The sequence below is a fragment of the Palaemon carinicauda genome, chromosome 36 (genome assembly GCF_036898095.1).
Source record: "Palaemon carinicauda isolate YSFRI2023 chromosome 36, ASM3689809v2, whole genome shotgun sequence".
In the NCBI taxonomy this organism is placed as follows: domain Eukaryota; kingdom Metazoa; phylum Arthropoda; class Malacostraca; order Decapoda; family Palaemonidae; genus Palaemon; species Palaemon carinicauda.
The window spans coordinates 15,685,660-15,708,192 of NC_090760.1; the positions used below are offsets into that span (position 1 = coordinate 15,685,660).

Sequence of the window (22,533 nt, forward strand, 5' to 3'; positions counted from 1 at the left end):
TTTACAGATGACATTTTAAAAGGTTCGCGTCAAGATGTGGCCAGCATGATTTTTTTAATCCGAGATTCTTCAATTTTAAAAAATCTGCTCAAGTAATTTTAATTTGGAAGACAATTTTAGAAGACATTTTAGAAGCCCTAGGATAAATTACACTGCTACAATTGTATCTGAAAGCAAATTATGCTATCAATTTTTTGAGGTATGTTATCTTTGTATTTTTTAAAAGGAAATTTGACCTTGTATTTTGACAATCTTTGGCTTGTGGCATTGAATTTTCTTCATAGATATGATTCCTTTAGACAAAAGAGGCATGGTATTATCTTGAATGACTTTATGAATTAAGTTTCCTTCCTTCTTTTATTCAATTATTTTTATACAACTTTGTTTACCTTAATGATGATGACACGGTACTCCCTAAGATCTATGGAGAAGTGATCTTGTTGACATATTGTTTACCATTTTTTTGTCTGACTAGCAACATTCAAAGAACCAATTTGTGCGGTAGAAATGTTTTTTTAATTACAGCACTGTACTCCGTATATTAAGGTTTATTTTGTCATACAGAAGGTCCTTAACTTACAAACTTTCGACTTACAAACATTCAGAGATACAAACACAAATCCAACTGAAAACAAAGACAAGATAAAGAAAGACAGTTTTCTCTTTCGACTAAAGCTTTCCCAGCTATGCAGGTTCGCTATTTCTTGAAAGCCGTTTCCAATTTCTTCTGTCTTCAATGTCCTCCACTGTAAGATCTCTCTCCTCCATCCACCTTCTCTTTGGTCTCCCCCTCCTCCTTGTACCTGGAACATCCACCTCCAACATACTCCTGGTCTCTCCTCATTACATACCCAAACCAGTGGAGTCTCTTTTCTTGGATTTTCTTTGATACCTCTGTAACCTTTTTTGTTCCCCTTTCCAAGTCATTCCTAACCTTACCTGTCTTGTGATCCCAGCCATCCATCTTCGCATTCTCATCTCTGCAACATCCATTTTCTTCTTAAAGATCTTTTTCTTGAGCCAGGTCTCTGCACCATATGTCGTGGCAGGTCTCACTACAGTTTTATGTACCTTTAACTTCAAGTTTATCCTTCAATTACACAACACTCCTGACACACTTTAACAATATATTCCATCCAGCTTGAATTCTGCTGTTCACTACCATTTGGAGGTCTGTGGTTTCCTCCGCATATGACCCTATGTACTTGAATTTTTTTGTCGCCTTTACTATTTCCCTCAGCAAATGTATGTCCTTCAATTGGTTCTGCAGGTTGCAACACATATACTCTGGTTTTGTTCTGCTGATATTTAGCCCTCTGCTCTCCAATTCCTCTCTCCATCTCTCCAGCTTCCCCTCCAATCCTTCCCTGGTTTCATCACAGAGAAGTATATCATCTGCAAAGAGCATAGTCCATGGTGACTGTTCCCTCACTCTTTTAGTAATTACATCCATTACTATATTAAATAAGTAGGGGCTTAATGATGACCCCTGGTGTAACCCAACCCCCACTCCAAACGTCTCGGTAAAACCAACACTCGTTTTTATTTTGTGTGATTGCTCCTTCATACATATCTCTGATCAGTCTAACATATTGCTCTGGTGTTTGCCTCTCGATCAGACATCTCCATATCTCCTGCCTTGGAACTCTTATCATAAGCCTTCTGTAAGTCAATAAATACTATATGTAATTCCTTTTGGCCTTCTATATTTTTCCGTCAACTGCCTTAGTGCAAACATTGCATTTGTCGTGCTTCTTCCTGACATAAATCTAAACTGCTCTTCTTCAATCTTGGTGTCCTCCTTTATCCCAAACTCTATAATCCTTTCCCAAAGCTTTATAGTTTGGGGGAGGAGTTTGATTGACCTATAATCGTTACGTTTTTGTACATCCCCTTTTTCTTTCAATATGTGTATTAAAATGCTATTCATCCACATTCTGAGTATCTTTTCTTTCCGGTGTATATTTTTCATCAGATCCCACAGCATGTCCACTCCAAATTCCCCCAAGAATTTCCAGACTTCCACTGGGATCTCATCAGGTCCTGTAGCTTTTCCATTTTTCATCTTGCTTGAGGGCAACCTTAATTTCTTCTCTATCTAAGGTTCTTCTCTTACCATTCCTAGATTTGGATTTCCATCTGCATTTATAGATCTTGGATTTTCTTCATTTAGCAATCTTTCCAAATACTGCTTCCACCTTCCCTTTATATCACTTGAGCTACACATTAGCACACCATCCTCATTCTTTATCTGCTTAATGTGGGTAATATCTTTGGTCGCTTTATTTCTCCCTTTAGCAATCTTGTAAATTGTCTTTTGACCCCCCCTTTGTGTCCAAATCTTCATATACATTATCCAATGCTTTTTTGTTTTGACTGTGCTACCGCCACTTTAGCTTCTCTCTGTGCTAATCTACTTCTCTCATTATCTTCTTCAGTGCTTGTTTCATCATACCTTTTCTTTGCATTTCTCTTCATTTTGATTTTCTCTTGTACATAATTATTCCACCACCAAGTTTCTTTGTCTCTTGGCCCTTTGCCAACTCTTTTCAGAATACTGCTGTTCTGTTTCCATGTCTCATTCACATCCTCATAATCCCAGGTGCCAAGCTTGACTAAAACCCTCTTTATGAATCTATCCCTAAATTCTGGTTCTTTCAGCTTCCACCATCTTATCTTTGGAATCATTTCTTGCCTACTTATTGTTCTCTTCCTATCCCAGTCTACTGTCAAGAGTCTGTGCTGGGGGGTCACAGCTTCTCCTGGGAATATTTTACAGTTTCTTATCTCTTTTAAGACCACCCTTCTACCTAATACATAATCAAATTGGGATTCTTGCCCACCACCTTTATACATTGTAAGATACTATGGTTGTTTTTCGAAGAAAGTGTTGATTACTGCCATATCAAAGGCTACAGTTGAGTCCAAAACCCTTTCACCATCTTGATTCTGATCTCCCAAAGCCCATCCTCCGTGTATTGTTTCCAGGGCCTGGCTAGTTCTTCCTACATAACCATTTAGGTCTCCTCCTATCATTAACAGTTCTTCATTTGGTATGTTTATCATTTCCTGATCCATCTGTCTCCAAAAATTATCTTTTTCCTCCTCTGTACAACCTGTCTGAGTTGCATATAGTGATAACATTTAGTATTACTCCATCCCATTCTAGTTTCATACGCATAATTCTATCATTTAGAAGAAAGAGAGTGTAATAACCTGATATCTATTTCGTATAAAACCTGACTATTTGTTGACTTTTATAGTTGGAAATCATAGGCATGGGATTCAGATTAGGTCTTCCTTATGTCAAAATTTAACAAAACTCTACTTACAAACAGCCTCTTGGAACCAATCAAGTTTTTAAGTTGAGGACTTTCTGTATGTATAAAGTAAAGACAGAAGAAGATCTTTAGCAAATACTGATTTATTTTCCCCAAAGTCATTGGCTTGTGTAAATCAGTTAGGAACGTTCGATTATGAGCGTGATTGCTTTTGTTTGTCAATGCCGTTCATCCTTGTCAGGAAAGTTTTTACATCAAAGTTCTTCGTGAAGAGTTGTAATGAATTTCTAATTGGTCTATATCTTCTTCTATCCCCTTTATCTTTGATCTCCGGGTCTTCATTCTTTTCATTACTTTTTGTGGATTTTTCTTTTGTCCTTGTTTCATTCTGGATTTGATTTATAGAAGTTTTATGGGCATCCACTGAAGTCTCTTGTAATTGGTTTTGACTGAGGATCAATACATATTCTATTTTCAAGTGTAGAAGGTATCCTATACAGTTTTTTTTTATTAATCCTGCTGTTGGAATACTGCATTTTCCTTTCCAAATTGGGAAAGGGATTATTTTGTTCTCTTTTAATAGACTAACTAGTACTAGCTGAACTTGTGGGGTAATTTATGTGAGGAAAATTTTATGCTTTGAATGTATTCTTCAGAATAGTGATGCTGTAGATTTTCTTTGTAAATGAGTATAACTCCCGAGTTCATTCATCTATGATTTGCTGAAGCAAATGTTTTGAATACTGATCGATATGTCGTCATTCTGCGCTTCTATAGTACTGTATTTCTTAACACAATTACAAAGGTTCACTATGTATTATAGTAAGTAGATATTTTATCCCTTTACTATGTGTATCATAATTTTTTCTTATTGGCGTTAAAGCATGTGATTCTGAAAAGTCCAAACTCTTTTATTTTTTTCTTTGATTTCAGAAATAGTTTGAAAGAACTCTAGATGTATATTCATGGCATGGAATCTGTGCTGGGCATTTCCTCACGTGGAATTCTGTTAACAATATGGCTTCAGATTTGGACAAAAAGACGTACTTCAGCTATTTGCCCACTGGTAAGTTATAGGTGAATTCTGTTAAGTGATTATGCACTGTATTTGAGTAGTGCAAAAGGGTGATTATGTTCTTAAATTTTCAGGTATAAACTATCTTGTAGTTCAATGTATAGTATTCTGTTCATTATGTGAAGCCATTTATTTTATTTTTAGAATAAAGACACTGTTTTCTTTTTATGACCAGAAGTTTTATAGTATATGCCCTAAATGATTTCATGATAACCCTTTTACCCCCAAAGGACGTACTGGTACGTTTCACCAAACCCATCCCTTTACCGCCATGGACGTACCGGTACGTCCTTGCAAAAAAATGCTATAAATTTTTTTTTTCATATTTTTGATATTATTTTGAAAAAATTCAGGCATTTTCCAAGAGAATGAGACCAACCTGACCTCTCTATGACAAAAATTAATGCTGTTAGAGCAATTTAAAAAAAATATACTGCAAAATGTGCTGGGGGTTAAGGGTTGGAAATTTCCAAAGAGCCTGGGGGTAAAAGGGTTAATATATTTTGAAACCAAGATGCATATGATTTACATTGTTGGGATCTTTACAGATACTTTACTGACTGCATGTTTTGGTTGGCTTATATTTTCTATCATGCTTTATAACTATTTTCTCCATGTGCGTTTAAATGATCAGTCACTTGTTCATCTCGCAGGTCCTGGTGGAAAGATTCGTCTGTTAGTACATGACAGCGCCCCTGGTAGTGAAGATCGCAATTCGACCCCTAAAACATTTATTGGTAAATTGCTAAACATTTTTGTCATTAGTTGTCAGTTTAAGATTTTATTCTCTATGGATTTGAATATCATTGAGGCAATTCATACTTCTTTCATTGTCTGCTTCATTTCTATGTTATGGGTGCTTATCCATTAACCCCCATTTTGCCTTGCTTCTGGACTTTCTGGGTTGAGACTACCAGCATATAATTTGGACCTTTTTCAGAACATGCCACCCTAGAAACATGAGTAAGAATTTTAATCATGAGGTATCCTGCATTTTATAAAGAAAAATAGTACACAAGTATAAGCAGGAGATTATCAGGCTACTTGTAAATGCTGGCAAACTGCAAAAATTTACAATCCCTTTTTTAAGTTTTACCACTGCATCAGGGAATGATTGAATTTTGATTCAATTTTCCCAACTTCTCATTGCCCTTGTTATCTTTTAACCTCTTTTACTTCTCTCCTTTTTTTACAGTTGTTCTTCCGTACTTTTGTATATTCTAAAATTTACAAGCACGTGTCTATAACTACATCTTGCCATGTCTCTTTTTCTCTATTTTCTCTGTTGGAGCCCTTGGGTTTATAACATCCTGCTTTTCCAACTAGGTTTGTAAGCTTAGCAAGCAATAATAATAATAGCCGTTCCCTGATGTTACACATTGGTTGCTCTGCTTTTTCATGCTTTCTATGAGTTGATTTGTTAACACAATTGACATTCCTATATTAGTTAATTTATCATTGTTCCTACACTTGATGCAAACCCTCATTCTTTACTATAGGAGGTATTCTAGCGCAAGCTGGAAATTACGGCAGAAAAACCTTAACAAGGTCCTTAACGACCGGGCAGGTAATTACCCACCTGTTAGTGGGGGGGGAGGGGACCGCCGGTAGATAGCTGCTGTTTACCTTCAATCGAATTCTAGCCGCCGCAGTGGTAACACCGCTGCTCCTGCTTTTGACTGGCAGACTAGCCTTTCTTTTTTGGTTTTTTTTATTCCTTTTCTTTTTCTTTGTTAGATGTGATGTCTTCTATTATGAGGAAATTTCATACTTTTTGTTCTCTTGTCTGGTCCTTTTTTTTCTAATCAGTCCCTGTGTGATCGTGATACTATTTTTCATTAATGATATTAATACACACTTTCAAGTCACTGAAATATGGGTACATTGGATTTAAAGATTTATTTATATTTACAGGGTATTCCATATTTTTGAAAAAGATTCCAAACAAAATTTTTTCATTTATCCCCTAGTTTTCGAATAGGTCAAGTAATAGATACCTGGGAATTTTAAAGATCCTAATGTGTGCTACTACCTTAATAACACTGTTTTGTAACTGAAAAAAACCCTTGTGTATTTCTGGATGTATTTTGATTCACCCAAAAGATGTAAAATAGTAATTTACATACATATACTCATGAAATATCCTATGCATAAAAGTTATGTTTAGTAGATCAACAAATAAGTTTATATCTTCAGAAAGAGATAAGAAATGTGTGGGATTACATTTGATAAGCACAATCTAAAATTCTCTTAACCCTTTTACCCCCAAAGGACGTACTGGTACGTTTCGCAAAAGCCATCCCTTTACCCCCATGGACGTACTGGTACGTCCTTGCCAAAAAATGCGATCATTTTTTTTTTTTCATATTTTTGATAATTTTTTTTAGAAAATTCAGGCATTTTCCAAGAGAATGAGACCAACCTGACCTCTCTATGACAAAAATTAAGGCTGCTAGAGCAATTTAAAAAAAAATATACTGCAAAATGTGCTGGGAAAAAAATAACCCCCTGGGGGTTAAGGGTTGGAAATTTCCAAATAGCCTGGGGGTAAAAGGGTCAAGAAATTCAAAGGTGTCATATCCATCATGAATTCTCATACATGGGCTTAGGACCAGTAAACTGTTTAGTGTTCTTAAAATTTTTTTTTTTTGTGTGATTTCTGAAAGTAGTGTTTGTATTTTTTACTCAGGTAAAGTTACCAAGGTTCCAGTTTCAAGCGCAGAATCTGTTGGTGTGATACGTTCAATGGCACCTCCGTTGAAAGGTGAGAAAAATGATCCTGGTTGTTTATAGTTTTATATCTTCATTAGTATCTTTTTCAAAATTGGTTGAACTATTTCATAAAAATATTGTAAGAAGTACCGTATTGGTAAATTTATAAACTGGATTTCAGCCTTCTGGGAACGTTTTTAACGTAGAGGCTGTGCATTGATTGAAAGTGGTGTTTTAGATAGTGATTTCAGTCTTCTGAAAGTGTTCTAATAGATGTAAAGGTTGTTGTAGGAAAGTTATTACAAGCCTTTTTAGGCAAACTATTACAGCTCTTCCAAGCCCTTGGTGTGTGTGTTTTTTTTTTTTTTTTTGGTGCATGTAGAATGCAGCATTATGGAACTTGCTTTGTCTAACCTTTCATTTTCTAATTCATACAGAAAATGTGTGGTTTTACTCCAGTTTCACCTTTAACACTATGGCTTTACCAATACAAGCAGCAGGTCACGTGACTCAAAATTTAGGAATACAATCCAAAACAAAATACAATCTATTGTAAAACTCCTTAGATACAATTTTCTACATTGGGAAACTATTTGTAAAACCAGAAGGCCATGTGACCCAAAATTTATGAATACCATCCAAAACAATATACAATATATCATAAAACTCCTTAGATACAATTTGCAACATTGGAAAACTATTAACACTTCAAAATAGACATATATATGTTACGTTATTAGGGTCTAATTCCAGGTATTTAATACAATTCATAGGTATTAAAGTGATACAGTATATATTAATACAGCTCCTGAAATTGATTGTACATACATATATACATATACCAAGGCACTTCCCCCAATTTTGGGGGGTAGCCGACATCAACAAAGAAACAAAAACAAAAAGGGGACCTCTACTCTCTACGTTCCTCCCAGCCTAACAAGGAACTCAACTGAGTTCAGCTGGTACTGCTAGGGTGTCACAGCCCACCCTCCCACATTATCCACCACAGATGAAGCTTCATAATGCTGAATCCCCTACTGCTGCTACCTCCGCGGTCATCTAAGGCATCGGAGGCAGCAGCAGGGCCTACCGGAACTGCGTCACAATCGCTCGCCATTCATTCCTATTTCTAGCATGCTCTCTTGCCTCGCTCACATCTCTCCTCCTATCACCCAGAGCTTCCTTCACTCCATCCATCCACCCAAACCTTGGCCTTCCTCTCGTACTTCTCCCATCAACTCTTGCATTCATCACCTTCTTTAGCAGACAGCCATTTTCCATTCTCTCAACATGGCCAAACCACCTCAACACATTCATATCCACTCTAGCTGCTAACTATTTCTTACACCCGTTCTCCCTTTCACCACTTCGTTCCTAACCCTATCTACTCGAGATACACCAGCCATACTCCTTAGACACTTCATCTCAAACACATTCAATTTCTGTCTCTCCGTCACTTTCATTCCCCACAACTCCGATCCATACATCACAGTTGGTACAATCACTTTCTCATATAGAACTCTCTTTACATTCATGCCCAACCCTCTATTTTTTACTACTCCCTTAACTGCCCCCAACACTTTGCAACCTTCATTCACTCTCTGACGTACATCTGCTTCCACTCCACCATTTGCTGCAACAACAGACCCCAAGTACTTATACTGATCCACCTCCTCAAGTAACTCTCCATTCAACATGACATTCAACCTTGCACCACCTTCCCTTCTCGTACATCTCATAACCTTACTCTTACCCACATTAACTCTCAACTTCCTTCTCTCACACACTTCCAAATTCTGTCACTAATCGGCCAAGCTTCTCTTTAGCGTCTGCAACCAGTACAGTATCATCTGCAAACAAAAATTGATTGTAATAAAAGGTAATAAAATGTACAGTTGTTCCCATACAAACAAATCTTCCGTTATTTATTTAGGTTGTCTTTCGGCGGAGCTGGAAGGTAGCCGTTAGACTAATTGCGCGGTAGCAACCCTGCCTAACTGCTTGAGCGGGTAGGTTGGGGGTTACCCAGCCGCCTCTATACAGTATATACTTTCAGAGCAGTGAGACGTCACTTTCTTTTGGTCGGGAGAGATCGGATGTGTCCTCTCTCTCCCTGACTCTCATTGGACTTTTTGATTTTGCTTTCTCTTATTCAGGTATACGTGTTCTCTCTATAATAGCCTTCATGGGAATCTGTCCAGGGCGCGAGGGTGCCGCCTACGTTACTTTAATATCTTCGTTGGAGACCGATCCGCGCTCTTTGTGTCCATGCAGAGGGCGTCACTCTGAGCAGGGTTCGCCCTGTGCAGAGTGTAGGGATTGGCCTGCCTCCCAATGGTAGAAATTTGGACGGCGCAGGAAGAAGGTGAAACACGATCTTTCTCACTCTGGCTGTAGAAAGCGCGTTCTTATTCTCGCACCTCAAAACCTCTTTCAAAAGTTCCTTCTTGCTTGCGCTTTTCCGAGGGACGATTGAGTAGGAGCGCTGGCTGACTAACTCCTTGGCAACCCCTGGGTAGGGGGGGTGGTGGTTGCTTCCCCTAGAGGAGCAACTTCACCCCCAGCTGCCGAGGAGCAATTCTCCCTTTCAGGTCTTTTGCAAGTGTGGCCGACCTTAGGGATTTCGGGACCCCCTTCGAAGGAGGAGCTGCTGCGCCTTCTTCAGCGTGGTGCTAGGAAGGACCCTTCTCCAGAGCCTTCAATATCTCAGGCTTTGGAACTGTGCAAAGTTCATCTCTCGCCCTCTCCTGGCCCTTAAACACGCGGACAAGGTGATCCCTCGTGTTTGCTTCTCCAACGGCCTCATCCAATACTCTCACATATAGCTTTAAATGCAAATACCTCCCAACCGTGATCCCTTCTCCCATTCATCTAAGCAGGCAGTAATAACGAATATGGAAATATTCACGGCATTAAAATAATATAATATAATATAAATATATATGGAAGCAATGTGGAATGTGATGAGGTTATATAGAGTTGGTGGAAGGTTGTTGCAAGCAGTGAAAAGTTTCTACAATGGTAGTAAAGCATGTGTTAGGATAGGAAATGAAGTGAGCGATTGGTTTCCGGTGAGTGGGGCTGAGACAGGGATGTGTGATGTCGCCGTGGTTGTTTAACTTGTATGTTGATGGAGTGGTGAGAGAGGTGAATGCTCGAGTGCTTGGACGAGGATTAAAACTGGTAGACGAAAATGACCATGAATGGGAGGTAAATCAGTTGTTGTTTGGGGATGATACCGTACTGGTTGCAGACGCGGAAGAGAAGCTTGTCTGATTAGTGACAGAATTTGGAAGGGCGTGTGAGAGAAGGAATTTGACCGTTAATGTGGGTAAGAGTAAGGTTACGAGAAATACGAGAAGGGAAGTTGGTGCGAGGTTGAATGTCATGTTGAATGGAGAGTTACTTGAGGAGGTGGATCAGTATAAGTATTTGGGGTCTGTTGTTGCAGCAAATGGTGGAGTGGAAGCAGATGTATGTCAGAGAGTGAATTAAGGATGCAAAGTGTTGGGGGCAGTTAAGGGAGTAGTAGAAATTAGAGGGTTGGGCATGAATGTAAATAGAGTTCTGTATGAGAAAGTGATTGTACCAACTGTGATGTATGGATCGGAGTTGTGGGGAATGAAAGTGACGGAGAGACAGAAATTGAATGTGTTTGAGATGAAGTTTCTATGGAGTATGGCTAGTGTATCTCGAGTAGATAGGGTTAGGAACGAAGTAGTGAGGGTGAGAACGGGTGTAAGAAATGAGTTAGCAGCTAGAGTGGATATGAATGTGTTGAGGTGGTTTGGTTGATGGGAGAAGTACAAGAGGAAGGCCAGGGTTTTGGTGGATGGATGGAGTGAAGGAAGCTCTGGGTGATGGGAGGATAGATGTGAGAGAGGCAAGAGAGCGTTGTAGAAATAGGAATGAACGGCGAGTGATTGTGACACAGTTCCGATAGGCCCTGCTGCTTCCTCCGGTGCCTTGGTTGACCGCGGAGGTAGCAGCAGTAGGGGATTCAGTGTTATGAAGCTTCATCTGTGGTGGATAACGGGGGAGGGTGGGCTGTGGCACCATAGCAGTACCAGCCAAACTCGGTTGAGTCCCTTGTCAGGCTAGGAGGAACGTAGTGAGGAGAGCTCCCCTTGTTTGTTTCATTGGTTTGATGTCAGCTACCCAACAAAATTGGGGGAAGTGCCTTGGTATATGTACAGTATGTATGATCTTTTTGTAAATATTTTATTGGTGTTAAAAATATGGAACATGTTGAAGAACATAGGGAATCAACTTGTATGTATACCGATGGCTCTAAATCTGATGCTGGCATTGTATTTGGAGTATATAGTACTTCTTTTAACTGTAGAGGTGCACTTCTTCCAAGATGTTCCATATTTACTGCCGAATTATATGGCATACTAACTGCTATCGAGAAACTAGCGTTAAAAGAGGAGGGCAATTTTACCATTTATAGTGATTCAATAAGTGACCTTCAAGCGTTAGAAGGTTTTTAATTCTTGTAACCCGTTACTTTTAAAGATTTTAGAGTGGCTTTTGATTATTTGCCTTAAAGGTATAACAGTTCGATTTTTTCTGGGTTCCAGCACATGTAGGTGTGTATGGAAATAAATAAGATTTACTGGCAAAGAGTTCTGCAGCGGAGTTGCTACCAAGAAGGTATCCCATTCTCTGTAATGATTTTTTTTACCAGCAAATAAGAATTCTATTTTTAACAATTAGGAAAAGCATTGGCATAGTTTAACCGAAAATAAGATGAGAAAAATTGTGATATATTCCCTTGGAGGTATAATGGGATGCTCCCTAAATGGGAGACTACTCTTTGTCGTCTCCTCATTGGTCACACTCAGATGACACACGAGTTTCTGCGGGCTGGCCAACACCAACTATGTTGCGACGACTGTTGGATACCGTGGACACTGAGGCACTTGTTGACTGAATGCCCCACTTATTACATATAAAGAAATAGATATCTGTTTGAGGCTCGTGGTGGGGATGGCAGGTTCAGCCTTGCCAAGATCCTTGGATATGATGTGTCATACAATGCTAGTGGTATTTTTAAATTTATATTAGAAGCATGTCCTCTTAATGCTCTTTAACTTTTATAACATTTATTTTTCTGGTTTCAATTGAATACAGTATTCTTTTAATCTTTATTTATAATAAACGATATCGGCGTCAATAACCTTCGATGTCAGGATGTGAGAGAACTTAAAATCATTCTTTCATTCATTCGCATGCTGAAAGTCCTCAAGCTTCTCTTATATAGCTAATTTACCCTCTACTCCAGTGAAGGCAAAGGAGGTCATAACTAAGAGACAGAAAAGGAGGATGAGAGAGGTGTAACTCCACCTCGTGCTGACATCATCCCCTCATGGACGAGTAGGGACTTAGATTTGCCCAGGGAAATAGCTATCCATCCCTTCAACCATCAAGAGATTGAGGTATTGCCTCCGGATCAATGTCCGGTTTCCTTACCACCTCCAGAGGAGGAGCCTTTAGCTCCTACTGCCAAAGCTTTGTCTGGTGCCTTGAAAACGTCGCGAGTTCCCCCTCCTAAGACCGCAAAGGAACGTCTGTACGTTGTGTGTCGATGGACACCAAGACAAAACCCAAGAATGCTGCGGCAAGGGAAGCTCGAATGGCTGAGGCACAAAGACGTTGCCCTGTGGCGGGTCCCTCTAGTGATACAGTTGACGACCCTCACCTACCCCAGACTCTGGAGGTGGACGACCCCTAAAATTCCGATGACGAGAATTTTCTAAAGGCAGTTACTCCAAACTATCGCTCTGAACAAGTGAGATATGGGCTGTCTACTCCTGGTTTCACCATCCAGGAGGGTAAGGATATGGTTCTCGATGAAATATTTGAGACCCTAAAGCCTTCCAGGTACAATGTCACTTTGACTTGGTCTACGGGCTTTGTGACAGCTGCCAAAACAAAACCTATTGCCCAGATAGCTGGAACTTCTAGTTCCTTGGGGGCAGGTTCCTCCTCTCGGCCCCTTCCACTTCCTTTTATTTTACAAAAGATGTATTACGAGAGGTAAGGGGAACCTCATTCCGCCATGTCCCTCGACCCTTCAGTAGTGTGTCTAACGAAGGGTCTCCCCGACTCAAACTCTCTCCTCTCTGAGGGCCTTCCTCTCGGCAGTTGAGCTCCTGAACATAGAGAGAGGCGCAAAATATGCCATGCTGGCTGCTTTGTGGCTTGATCTATGGCTAGGATCCTTAGGCTTCATGGTCCACTCCCACGATCTTTCAAAGGAGTCGGCCAGGAAGACTTTGGTGTCTTACCTGTGTTTGTCAGGTACCCGAACTCATGAGTTCTTGTCGCACCATGTTGTCAACTTGTTGGTGAATGCCATACTCGAGAGGATATATCGTCATCGGGAAATTCCATAAGCAGATGCCGAAGGTGGAAGTCTCTCGGTTGAGAAACTCCACTTTGGGGGTTCTTCTCTCTTCGTTCCAGAAGAGATAGAGAGGGCTGCTGAGTGATAGAGGAAAACATAGAATGATTCACTCCTCCATAGGGCCATGACATCGAGGCCCTATGGTAGAACTTCCCAGTCTTTCGGACTCAGCAAGCGCCTTCCTCTTTTCCTCTTCTTGCCCATCAACTTCTAGGTCCACCGGACCTTCAAAGGTGTCTAAGTGGCCCTTTTCATCCAAAGGCCAGAAAGGGACCAAGTCCTTCAGAGAATAGAAGGGAGAAAAGGGAGGTGGTCACTCCTATTAGGAATGGCATTCCTCCTCACATACCACCTGTGGAAGGATGCCTACAGTGCTGCTGGCAGAGGTGGCAACATCACGTGGCAGAACCTTGGATGGTTGAAGTGATCGCCCTAGGGTATCGCGTTCCGTTCATACAATCTCTCACTCGGGACCCAGTGTATCCAAGGTTCTATGCAAAGGGATCATCAAAGGAGCTGGCCCCCAGGGCCAAAGTCCAGACCATGTTGCAGAAGTGCACTCTCCAAGAGGTTGCAGACTAGTCTCCAGGCTTCTACAGTCTAATTTTTCTGGTGAAAAACGCAACTGGAGGCTGGAGACCAGTCATCGATCTCTCCTCTGAACAAGTTTGTGCAACAGACTCCGTTCAGAATGGTGACGGCAGACACGGTCATTCAAGCCGTTTATCCAAGGCACTTCATGTGCACACTGGATCTGGAGGATGCATACTTCCAGATCGCAATCCATCCGTCTTCAAGGAAGTATCTAAGCTTCATACATACATATACCAAAGGCACTTCCCCCAATTTTGGGGGGTAGCCGACAACAACAAGAAACAAAACAAAAAGGGGACCTCTACTCTCTACGTTCCTCCAGCTTAACCAGGGACTCAGCCGAGTTCAGCTGGTACTGCTAGGGTGCCACAGCCCAACCTCCCACATTTCCACCACAGATGAAGCTTCATACTGCTGAGTCCCCTACTGCTGCTACCTCCGCGGTCATCTAAGGCACCGGAGGAAGCAGCAGGACCTACCGGAACTGCGTCACAATCGCTCGCCATTCATTCCTATTTCTAGCACGCTCTCTTGCCTCCCTTCATACACGAGGAAAAGACATACAAGTTCAAGATTCTATGTTTTGGTCGTGCGACAGCTCCTCAGGTATTCACCCAAGTGTTTACCCTAGTGTCATCTTGGGCTCAGAGAAACGGCATCTGTCTTCTCAGATATCTGGATGACTGGCTGATCCCAGCAGACCGAGACATGCTTCTCTAGTTTTGTCAGGACCTAGGATCCTGATAAATCCCGAAAAGTTACTACTGCAACCTTCTCAAAGACTGGTATACCTTGGTATGATAATAGACACTGTTCAAGAGATACTCATCTCATCAGACGAAAGATTATACAGACTGAAGGAAGTGGCTGCACCCTTCCTCAGAAAAGGAGTTCTTCCGGCCTTCTGTTGGTCAAGTCTGTTAGGCCATCTGACCTCTCTCATTCATTTTGTTCCAAACGGCTGCCTCACGATAAGATCCCTGCAATGGCAGCTAAAGTCTGTGTGGAACTAACACTCCGATCCCCAGGACACCCGAGTCCCCATAACTCAGGGTTAGGTGACGGATTTGAATTGGTGGATGGCAGACGAAAACCTTCGACAGGGTCAGAATCTTCTCGTTCCTCCTCCAGATTTGATGCTCTTCACAAATGTACCAAAAGAAGGGTGGGGGCTCACCTACTGCACCATACGATCCCTTGCCTTTGGTCAGAGTCAGAAAGGTACCAGCCTGTAAATCTTCTAGAGATGAGAGCAGCTTACCTTGCTCTTCATCAGTTCCAACAGTTGCTGGCAGGTCACTCTTGATGAGCGTCAACACCACAGTAGTGGCTTACATAAACAAACAGAGCGGTACCATTTCGCAGCCTCTATTCCATCTTGCAGAAAAGATCCTCAGATGGTCAGAAGATCATTCGGTGTCCCTATCAGCTCACTTCATTCCCAGCAAGAGGAATGTGCTTGTGGACAATCTGAGAAGAGCAATTCAGATAGTAGGCTCTGAATGGTCTTTGAATCGTCAGATAGCCAACAAAGTTCTGACTTTGTGGGGTTCCCTTACTGTAGACCTGTTCGCAACATCTCTGAAGAGCTAGCTTCCGCTGTACTGTTCTCCAGTCCGGGACTTTCAGGCTCTATGGCAAGATGCGTTTCTAAACTGTGGGACAACATCGATGTGTACGCCATTCCCCCGTTTTGTCTGATGAGAAGACTTCTCAATAAGACCTTAGTGCCAAAGATTTAATGGTGACCCTTGTAGCTCAGCTATGGCATCATACAGAGTAGTTTCCAGACCACCTGCCACTTCTAGGAGATCTACTGAGAGAGCTTCCTCCATGACCAGATCTACTCAAACAACCACTCCCGAACTTCTCTCTTGCTTCGACTTCACGCATGGCGACTATCCAGCAGCGTCTCCTCTCTCAGAAGGGCTTTTCATGAAAAGTTGCGGAGAGAATGTATGGCTACTTGTGTAAGTCTCAGCCTCAGTCTACCAGGCAAAATGGGAGTATTCTGGGGTTGGTGTCGTGGAAGGAATATCTCTCCGCTTAATGCCACTATTCCAGTAATAGTGGAGTTCTTTGTATACCTTCAGGAGGAAAAGCTCCTTTCAGTCTCGGTAGTGAAAGGTTATCGCTCAGCCTCAAGCCTTGCTTTTAAATGTAGGTTGCCCAGGGCACCAGCCACCCTTTGAGATACTACTGCTAGAGAGCTATGGGCTCCTTTGACTAGCCAGACAGTACTACATTGGATCCTTTTCTCTAGTGACGGTTCATTTTCCCCTTGCTCTCCCTCTCCCCCCACATACACACAGTTTGTCCTCATTCACCTAACAATACCAAACAATATTTCTTCGCCCAAAGGGTTACTGCACTGTAATTGTTCAGTGGCCACTTTCCTCTTGGTAAGGGTAGAAGAGACTTTTTAGTAGCTCTTCTAAGAGAAGGACACTTCAAAATTAAATCATTGTTCTCTAGTCTTGGGTAGTGCCATAGCCTCTCTACCATGGTCTTCCGCTGTCTTGGGTTAGAGTTCTCCTGCTTGATGGTACGCTCGGGTACACTATGCTATATTATTTTTCTTGCTCTTGTTTTGTTGGGGTTTATTGTTATATAGGAGATATTTATTTTAATTTTGTTGTCCTTAAAATATTTTTTTTAACTTGTTTCCTCTCCTGACTGGACTATTTTTCTTGTTGGAGCCCCTGGTCTTATAGCATCCTGCTTTTCTAACTAGGGTTGTAGCTTAGCAATTGATAATAATAATTAGGTTGATGGCCGTTGATATTTCCTTTTCGTTGGAGCTTCTTTACTCATATGGAGTTATGACATCACTTGTCCTTAGTCACATATTAGGCTTCCTTGGACTGTTGTTCACGTCTTCAGATCCTTAAAAGGACCTCCCTACCAAACATTACACTATGCAACTGACCGAAACCTCACTTTGAAGACGACGTTCCTGCCCGCTTGAGCCTCGGCAAAGAGAGTCGGTGAACTACATGGCCTCTTGTATGACATTGCCCATTCAAGGGGATGGGTGGAAGTGACAGTCAGCTTCGTTCCTGAGTTTATTGCTAAGACTCAAAGTTTTTTGGGGGGATACTGGACCATAGATTCGGGCCCTTTCTGATTGCCCGTCTTCGTTCTGTAACCAATGACCCAGATCAGTTGTTACTATGCGCAGTGAGGAGTTTGGTTACCCAGGTCAAGACTGGGATGAATGAGAGAATGTCTGGCTTTCCTTTCTTCATCTTCCCCTCCCTTGGAGTATAGCACCATGGGTCCCGTATGTGTCAAAGTTTTCCCGAGACCACAGTCATATACTGTACTAGGTAAAACCGGGTCAATGTCCATGCCAGAACTAGGACTTCCACTCACGTAAGAGTGAGTCATCCAAATAAATAACTTAAAAGTTTGTTAGTATGGGAACAAATGACAAATTCGGAGATAATTTGTATTTTTCTAATACAAACCTGGAGTTACATACATACATACATATACCAAGGCACTTCCCCCAATTTTGGGGGTAACCAACATCAACAAATGTTATTTATATAAATTGGCCCGCCATCACCTGTCCCCCAGAAGTCCTGCCTGCAATAAAAAGTAACGTCTCTCACTGATGTGAGAGTGTATATAGAGGTGGCTGGGTACCCCCCAGCCTACCTGCTCAAGCTGTTAGGCAGGGTTGCCACCTCGAAATTATAGTCTAATGGCTACCTTCCAGCTACACTGAAAGATAATCTACATAATAAGGCAAAAACAATGCTAAAGGGAGAGGAGAGGCATGACACTTTACTTATGGCACTACTTATAGTATTCAACAAAGTTATCATTTCAATTCCGCCCAGAATCACAAATATTTCTCTCAGTTTGCAACACCTAGAAATATAAACTTGGATTAAATGTAACTATATATGATGTCAATAAATTTCAATGAACTACTTTGACAAGATGTACTGTACACACATTCTTCAAATGATAACATTTGAGTTTACATAAATTTAGTCAAAATGTGTACAAGATTTAGTACCCCCAAATAGTAGGAGCTACTGTACTTAATTTCAAGTTGTATGTCATGACATTAGATTATTTCTACTCATGTATTTTTCTTTGTTAGAGTTTCTTCAGCTACACACAGCTCTTAAGTAGGTGTTATTCGTGATGAAAATACACTTAGAAATATATCTGGTCTGTCTTTAATTGCTCGAAAATTTCTTAGGCTGAACTGTATTGAGATTGAAGTTTTTTGAGACATTTATTCTGATTATATGTTTTAATTCTTTCATCCTTCTCATCCTAAATTATTTGGAAAAACTTATTGCATATTGGATTACTTATTTCCTATTCAGGCAATATCAGTCATTAAAATTTTTCACAATTCTGAATATCCTTTGCATTAAAATCATTCTTGTCTATATATATTGCAGATAGTTTTAACAATCTTGCCTTTTCTTTCATAAGGCTCATTATACAGTGGTATTGAAGACATTGTGTTTAGGCTGTAACCTCACAATCAAATAGATAAATATTACAATTTTTCAATTGGAAACAGTCCCTTTTTTCATATTTTGTCTCGCATCTTTACTGATCCACTTCTTTTTTTCATCGGGCTATTTTCCCTATTGGTGGTACAGGGCTTGTAGGATTCTGTTTTTCAATATATGATTTAGCTTAATGTAATGTTCATGGCCTAGGGGATTGACAAGTAGAGGTTCATATGTTTTGAGTAGATCTGTAGTCAGTTCTTTTTGACATGTCTCTAACATGATTTTATTATTTTTGTTTTTCTAGGAATTGGTGAAACGACTCAACTTGTGATGGGTACAAAATCAACTGTTGGCGTATTATCTGGATTGCCTTTACCAGGATTGAGTGGTGGTAAGATAGATTATGCAATTGTTTATTTTTTGTAACAGTAAAGTTTTTTTTTTTATTCTTTAATTTTCATATTAATTTCTTTAAAACTAGTAAGTCCTAGTTATCTTTGGTGGTGTTCTTGTAAGCCTCTTTTTCCCATGATTACAACTTTTTTCGCAAGCTACACCGTATTCAAATATGTCTTAATTAGGATATGTTAACACATACCCTTGCAGTGTCTGGTACTTTGTGTAAATCTGAGTTTTTTTTTCTTTAATCACCTCTTTAAATCTTATAATAGACATAACAGTACCTGTCGTGTAGTTTTAGTCCTCCTATGTCCCATTGGTAGACTATATTTGACCTGACAGAAGGATTTGTTTTTCATTGGGAAAATAAAGAATTTGGGAGCTGAATGGAGTAATATTGCAGTTAAGGAATGAAATGTAAACAGGCAGAAAGGGTTGCGGCTGGTGTCTAGATTTTTAAGTGGCGTTTCCAGTGTCCCATGCAATTCTATCCTGTTCGTAATACTAGGCAGGGAGTTAATTCTAATAGCCAGGCCTTCTCCATCATGAGGCTCAGTACTACACAGTATTCTAGAAGTTTTATTCCAGCTGTTACCAAGTTGTGGAATGATCTTCCTAATCGGATAGTTGAATCAGCAGAACTTCAAAAGTTCTAAGTTGGAGCAAATGTTTTTATGTTGACCAGGCTGAAACGAGTCCTTTTATGGTTTATATATGTCATATCGGTTTTTGACGTTGTCAATAGTTTATAAAGGACTTATCTGTTTTGACGTTGTTACTGTTTTTAGAATGATTTATTGTTAATTTGTTTTCATCATTTATTTATTTCCTTATTTCCTTTCCTCACTGGGCTATTTTTGCCTATTGGAGCCCTTGGACTTAGCATCTAGCTTTTCCTATTAGGGTTGTAGCTTGGCTAGTAATAATAATAATCCGCTTACCGGGCATTGCTCATCTCAAAAGTATTATTAAAAGCTAAAAGTGTGTTTTGGTTCTATTATTATTATTATTATTATTATTATTATTATTATTATTATTATTATTACTAGCCAAGCTACAGCCCTAGTTGGAAAAGCAAGATGCTATAAGCACAAGGGCTCCAATAGGGAAAAATAGCCCAGTGAGGAAAGGAAATAAGGAAATAAATAAATGATGAGAACAAATTAACAATAAATAATTCTAAAAACAATAACAACATCAAAATAGATATATCAATATAAACTATTAACCCTTTTACCTCCAGGCTATTTGGAACTTTCCAACCCTTAACCCCCAGGTATTTTTTTTTTTAAGCACATTTTGCAATATATATTTTTTAAATTGCTCTAACAGCCTTAATTTTCATCATAGAGAGGTCAGGTTGATCTCATTCTTTTGGAAAATGCCTGAAGTTTCTCATAAAGTTATCTAAAATATGCAAAAAAAAAAAATGTAAATAGCAGTTTTTTGCAAGGACGTACCAGTACGTCCATAGGGGTAAAGGGATGAGTTTTGTGAAACGTACCAGTACGTCCTTTGGGGGTAAAAGGGTTAACAACGTCAAAAACAGATATGTCATATATAAACTATAAAAAGACTCATGTCAGCCTGGTCAACATAATAACATTTGCTCCAACTTTGAATTTTTGAAGTTTAACTGCAAAAACATTTAAGTACAGACCCTCTACTAAGTTTCCTTGTTTTTATCCCAAATTGTTTTAAGACAGATAAACCATAGCTAAGAGTAGTATGTATTAGTACTGAACGCGGGAACTAAAATTCATGGACGTATGCAGTTATAGATATGTTGGATTTCGGCGGCAGACGGATTCAAGCATGCTATTGTGCCGTATGTTCCTTTTCCCCATTGTTGGGATTATGTTCCTGGATGCCTATACAGTATTATAATTTTTCTCTTATGTGCTGTGTTCATCCCTTTTGTCTATTTTGTAGTTTTTATACTAATACTATTTTTCAGTGATAGAAAAGCTGTCATTATTGCGTGATCTCTGGTACTGCGGTCAATGTTAGGTTTCATTTAGTTTTTGTCAATGAATATGGTTTCTATATGATACATTCAGGTGTTAATTTAACCAATTCGTTTGGAAACTTGTGTGATTCGTACTTTAAGAAATGAATGGCAATTTGTATTTGTGAAATCTTTACCTACCTTGCGCTTTTTCATAAATTGCGTATTTATTTTTTGCTTGAAGCTCACAGTTTCAATTCTTTGTCTTCCTTAGGTAAGGATTCTATTCCATTTGTGATGGTCTCCAAAGCATCTGGTGATGTTAAGACTGGAACACCTCTACCAGTGAATGGTAAGATTATTAAACTATTAAGTACAGAACACAACATAATTATAGCTATTTAGTTTTCTCCGTCCTGAAATAGGTTGTATATCTCAATCCACATGCATTTAACCCTTTTACCCCCAAAGGACGTACTGGTACGTTTCACAAAAGCCATCCCTTTACCCCCATGGACGTACCGGTACCTCCTTGCAAAATAATGCTATAAAAAATTTTTTTTTCATATTTTTGATAATTTTTTGAGAAAATTCAGGCATTTTCCAAGAGAATGTGACCAACCTAACCTGTCTACGACAAAAATTAAGGCTGTTAGAGCAATTTGAAAAAAAATATACTGCAAAATGTGCTGGGAAATAAATAACCCCCTGGGGGTTAAGGGTTGGAAATTTCCAAATAGCCTGGGGGTAAAAGGGTTTAGTACAGAACACAACATAATTAAAGCTATTTAGTTTTCTCCGTCCTGAAATAGGTTGTATATCTCAATCCACATGCATTTAAGAAGTAGAGGGGGAGAATCATAATTCTTGTTTAATTTCTCTTAGTTTTTAGGGGTTTAGTAGTAGCGGGGTGAAATGATTTTATTAAAAGCAACCCTAGAAATCCATCTGCTTCATGCTACTGGGAGTTATTTCAGTCTTATATGTTTTTCATTGTAACTGGAAGACCTTTTTATAAGACAAACCATTTGCAATTACTGTATTATATTTAGTAATTTGGAGGCATGGATGATAATTCCCTTATTTTCATAAATAAAATTGTCAGGAACTTTTTTTCTATCAAGAAATACAAATCCATGCTGCTGTTGTATATTGTTGTTATTGTTATTTTTAAATATTTAACTTAGCCGGTGAATATATAATAGCTGCAACTCTGTTGCTCGACAGACACATACAATAAAAACTCGCCAGCGATCGCTATACAGGTTGCGGGTGTGCCCACCAGCGCCAACTGTCGGCCAGATACCACTCTCGATGTAAACAAAGACTCAATTTCTTCTCTGTCGACAAGACGTACTTTTACTCGCTGTAGAACCTGGAGTTTTTCCCATCATATTTGGTGAAGTACTTTATTTTGGTTTGAGCTTTCGCAGTGCAGGTGTTTTATCTTCATCTTAAATCTTGAACTAGTTTTTGGATAGATTTAATTTTTTGATGACAAAGAGAGTATGGACTTTCTTTGACTTTTAAATGGCCGACCCTTCCCTTAGACGGAAGTGTGTTTAGGCTTTTAGCAATTATCTTATCACGTTATAAATTAATTATAGATTTTCCTCTATATATTT

The 22,533-nt window shown here is 39.6% G+C and overlaps 2 protein-coding genes across 7 annotated transcripts in view; one reads left to right on the forward strand and one right to left on the reverse strand.

The window, feature by feature from the left end:
* The window catches only part of LOC137628767 (uncharacterized), an 80,266-nt gene that overhangs the window by 13,807 nt on the left and 43,926 nt on the right, over positions 1 to 22,533 (forward strand). For 5 of the 6 annotated variants that reach the window (XM_068359964.1, XM_068359963.1, XM_068359967.1 and 2 more), the window contains exons 2-7: positions 8 to 199; positions 4,215 to 4,347; positions 5,010 to 5,093; positions 7,046 to 7,120; positions 18,866 to 18,952; positions 21,183 to 21,260. In XM_068359964.1, the coding sequence (XP_068216065.1) occupies positions 4,299 to 4,347; positions 5,010 to 5,093; positions 7,046 to 7,120; positions 18,866 to 18,952; positions 21,183 to 21,260 (373 nt within the window). In that variant the 5' untranslated portion in view covers positions 8 to 199; positions 4,215 to 4,298. The remainder of the gene's footprint in view (positions 1 to 7; positions 200 to 4,214; positions 4,348 to 5,009; positions 5,094 to 7,045; positions 7,121 to 18,865; positions 18,953 to 21,182; positions 21,261 to 22,533) is intronic. The other variant, XM_068359965.1, reaches the window with a different exon arrangement.
* On the reverse strand, positions 2,353 to 2,856 carry LOC137628492 (uncharacterized). The gene has a single exon (XM_068359648.1). It carries the CDS (start codon positions 2,854 to 2,856, stop codon positions 2,353 to 2,355), a length of 504 nt encoding a protein of 167 aa, XP_068215749.1.

Bases quoted from the DNA above. Each gene is read 5' to 3' on its own strand.
- LOC137628492 (XM_068359648.1), bottom strand. From the start codon at position 2,856: ATGTATAAAGGTGGTGGGCAAGAATCCCAATTTGATTATGTATTAGGT.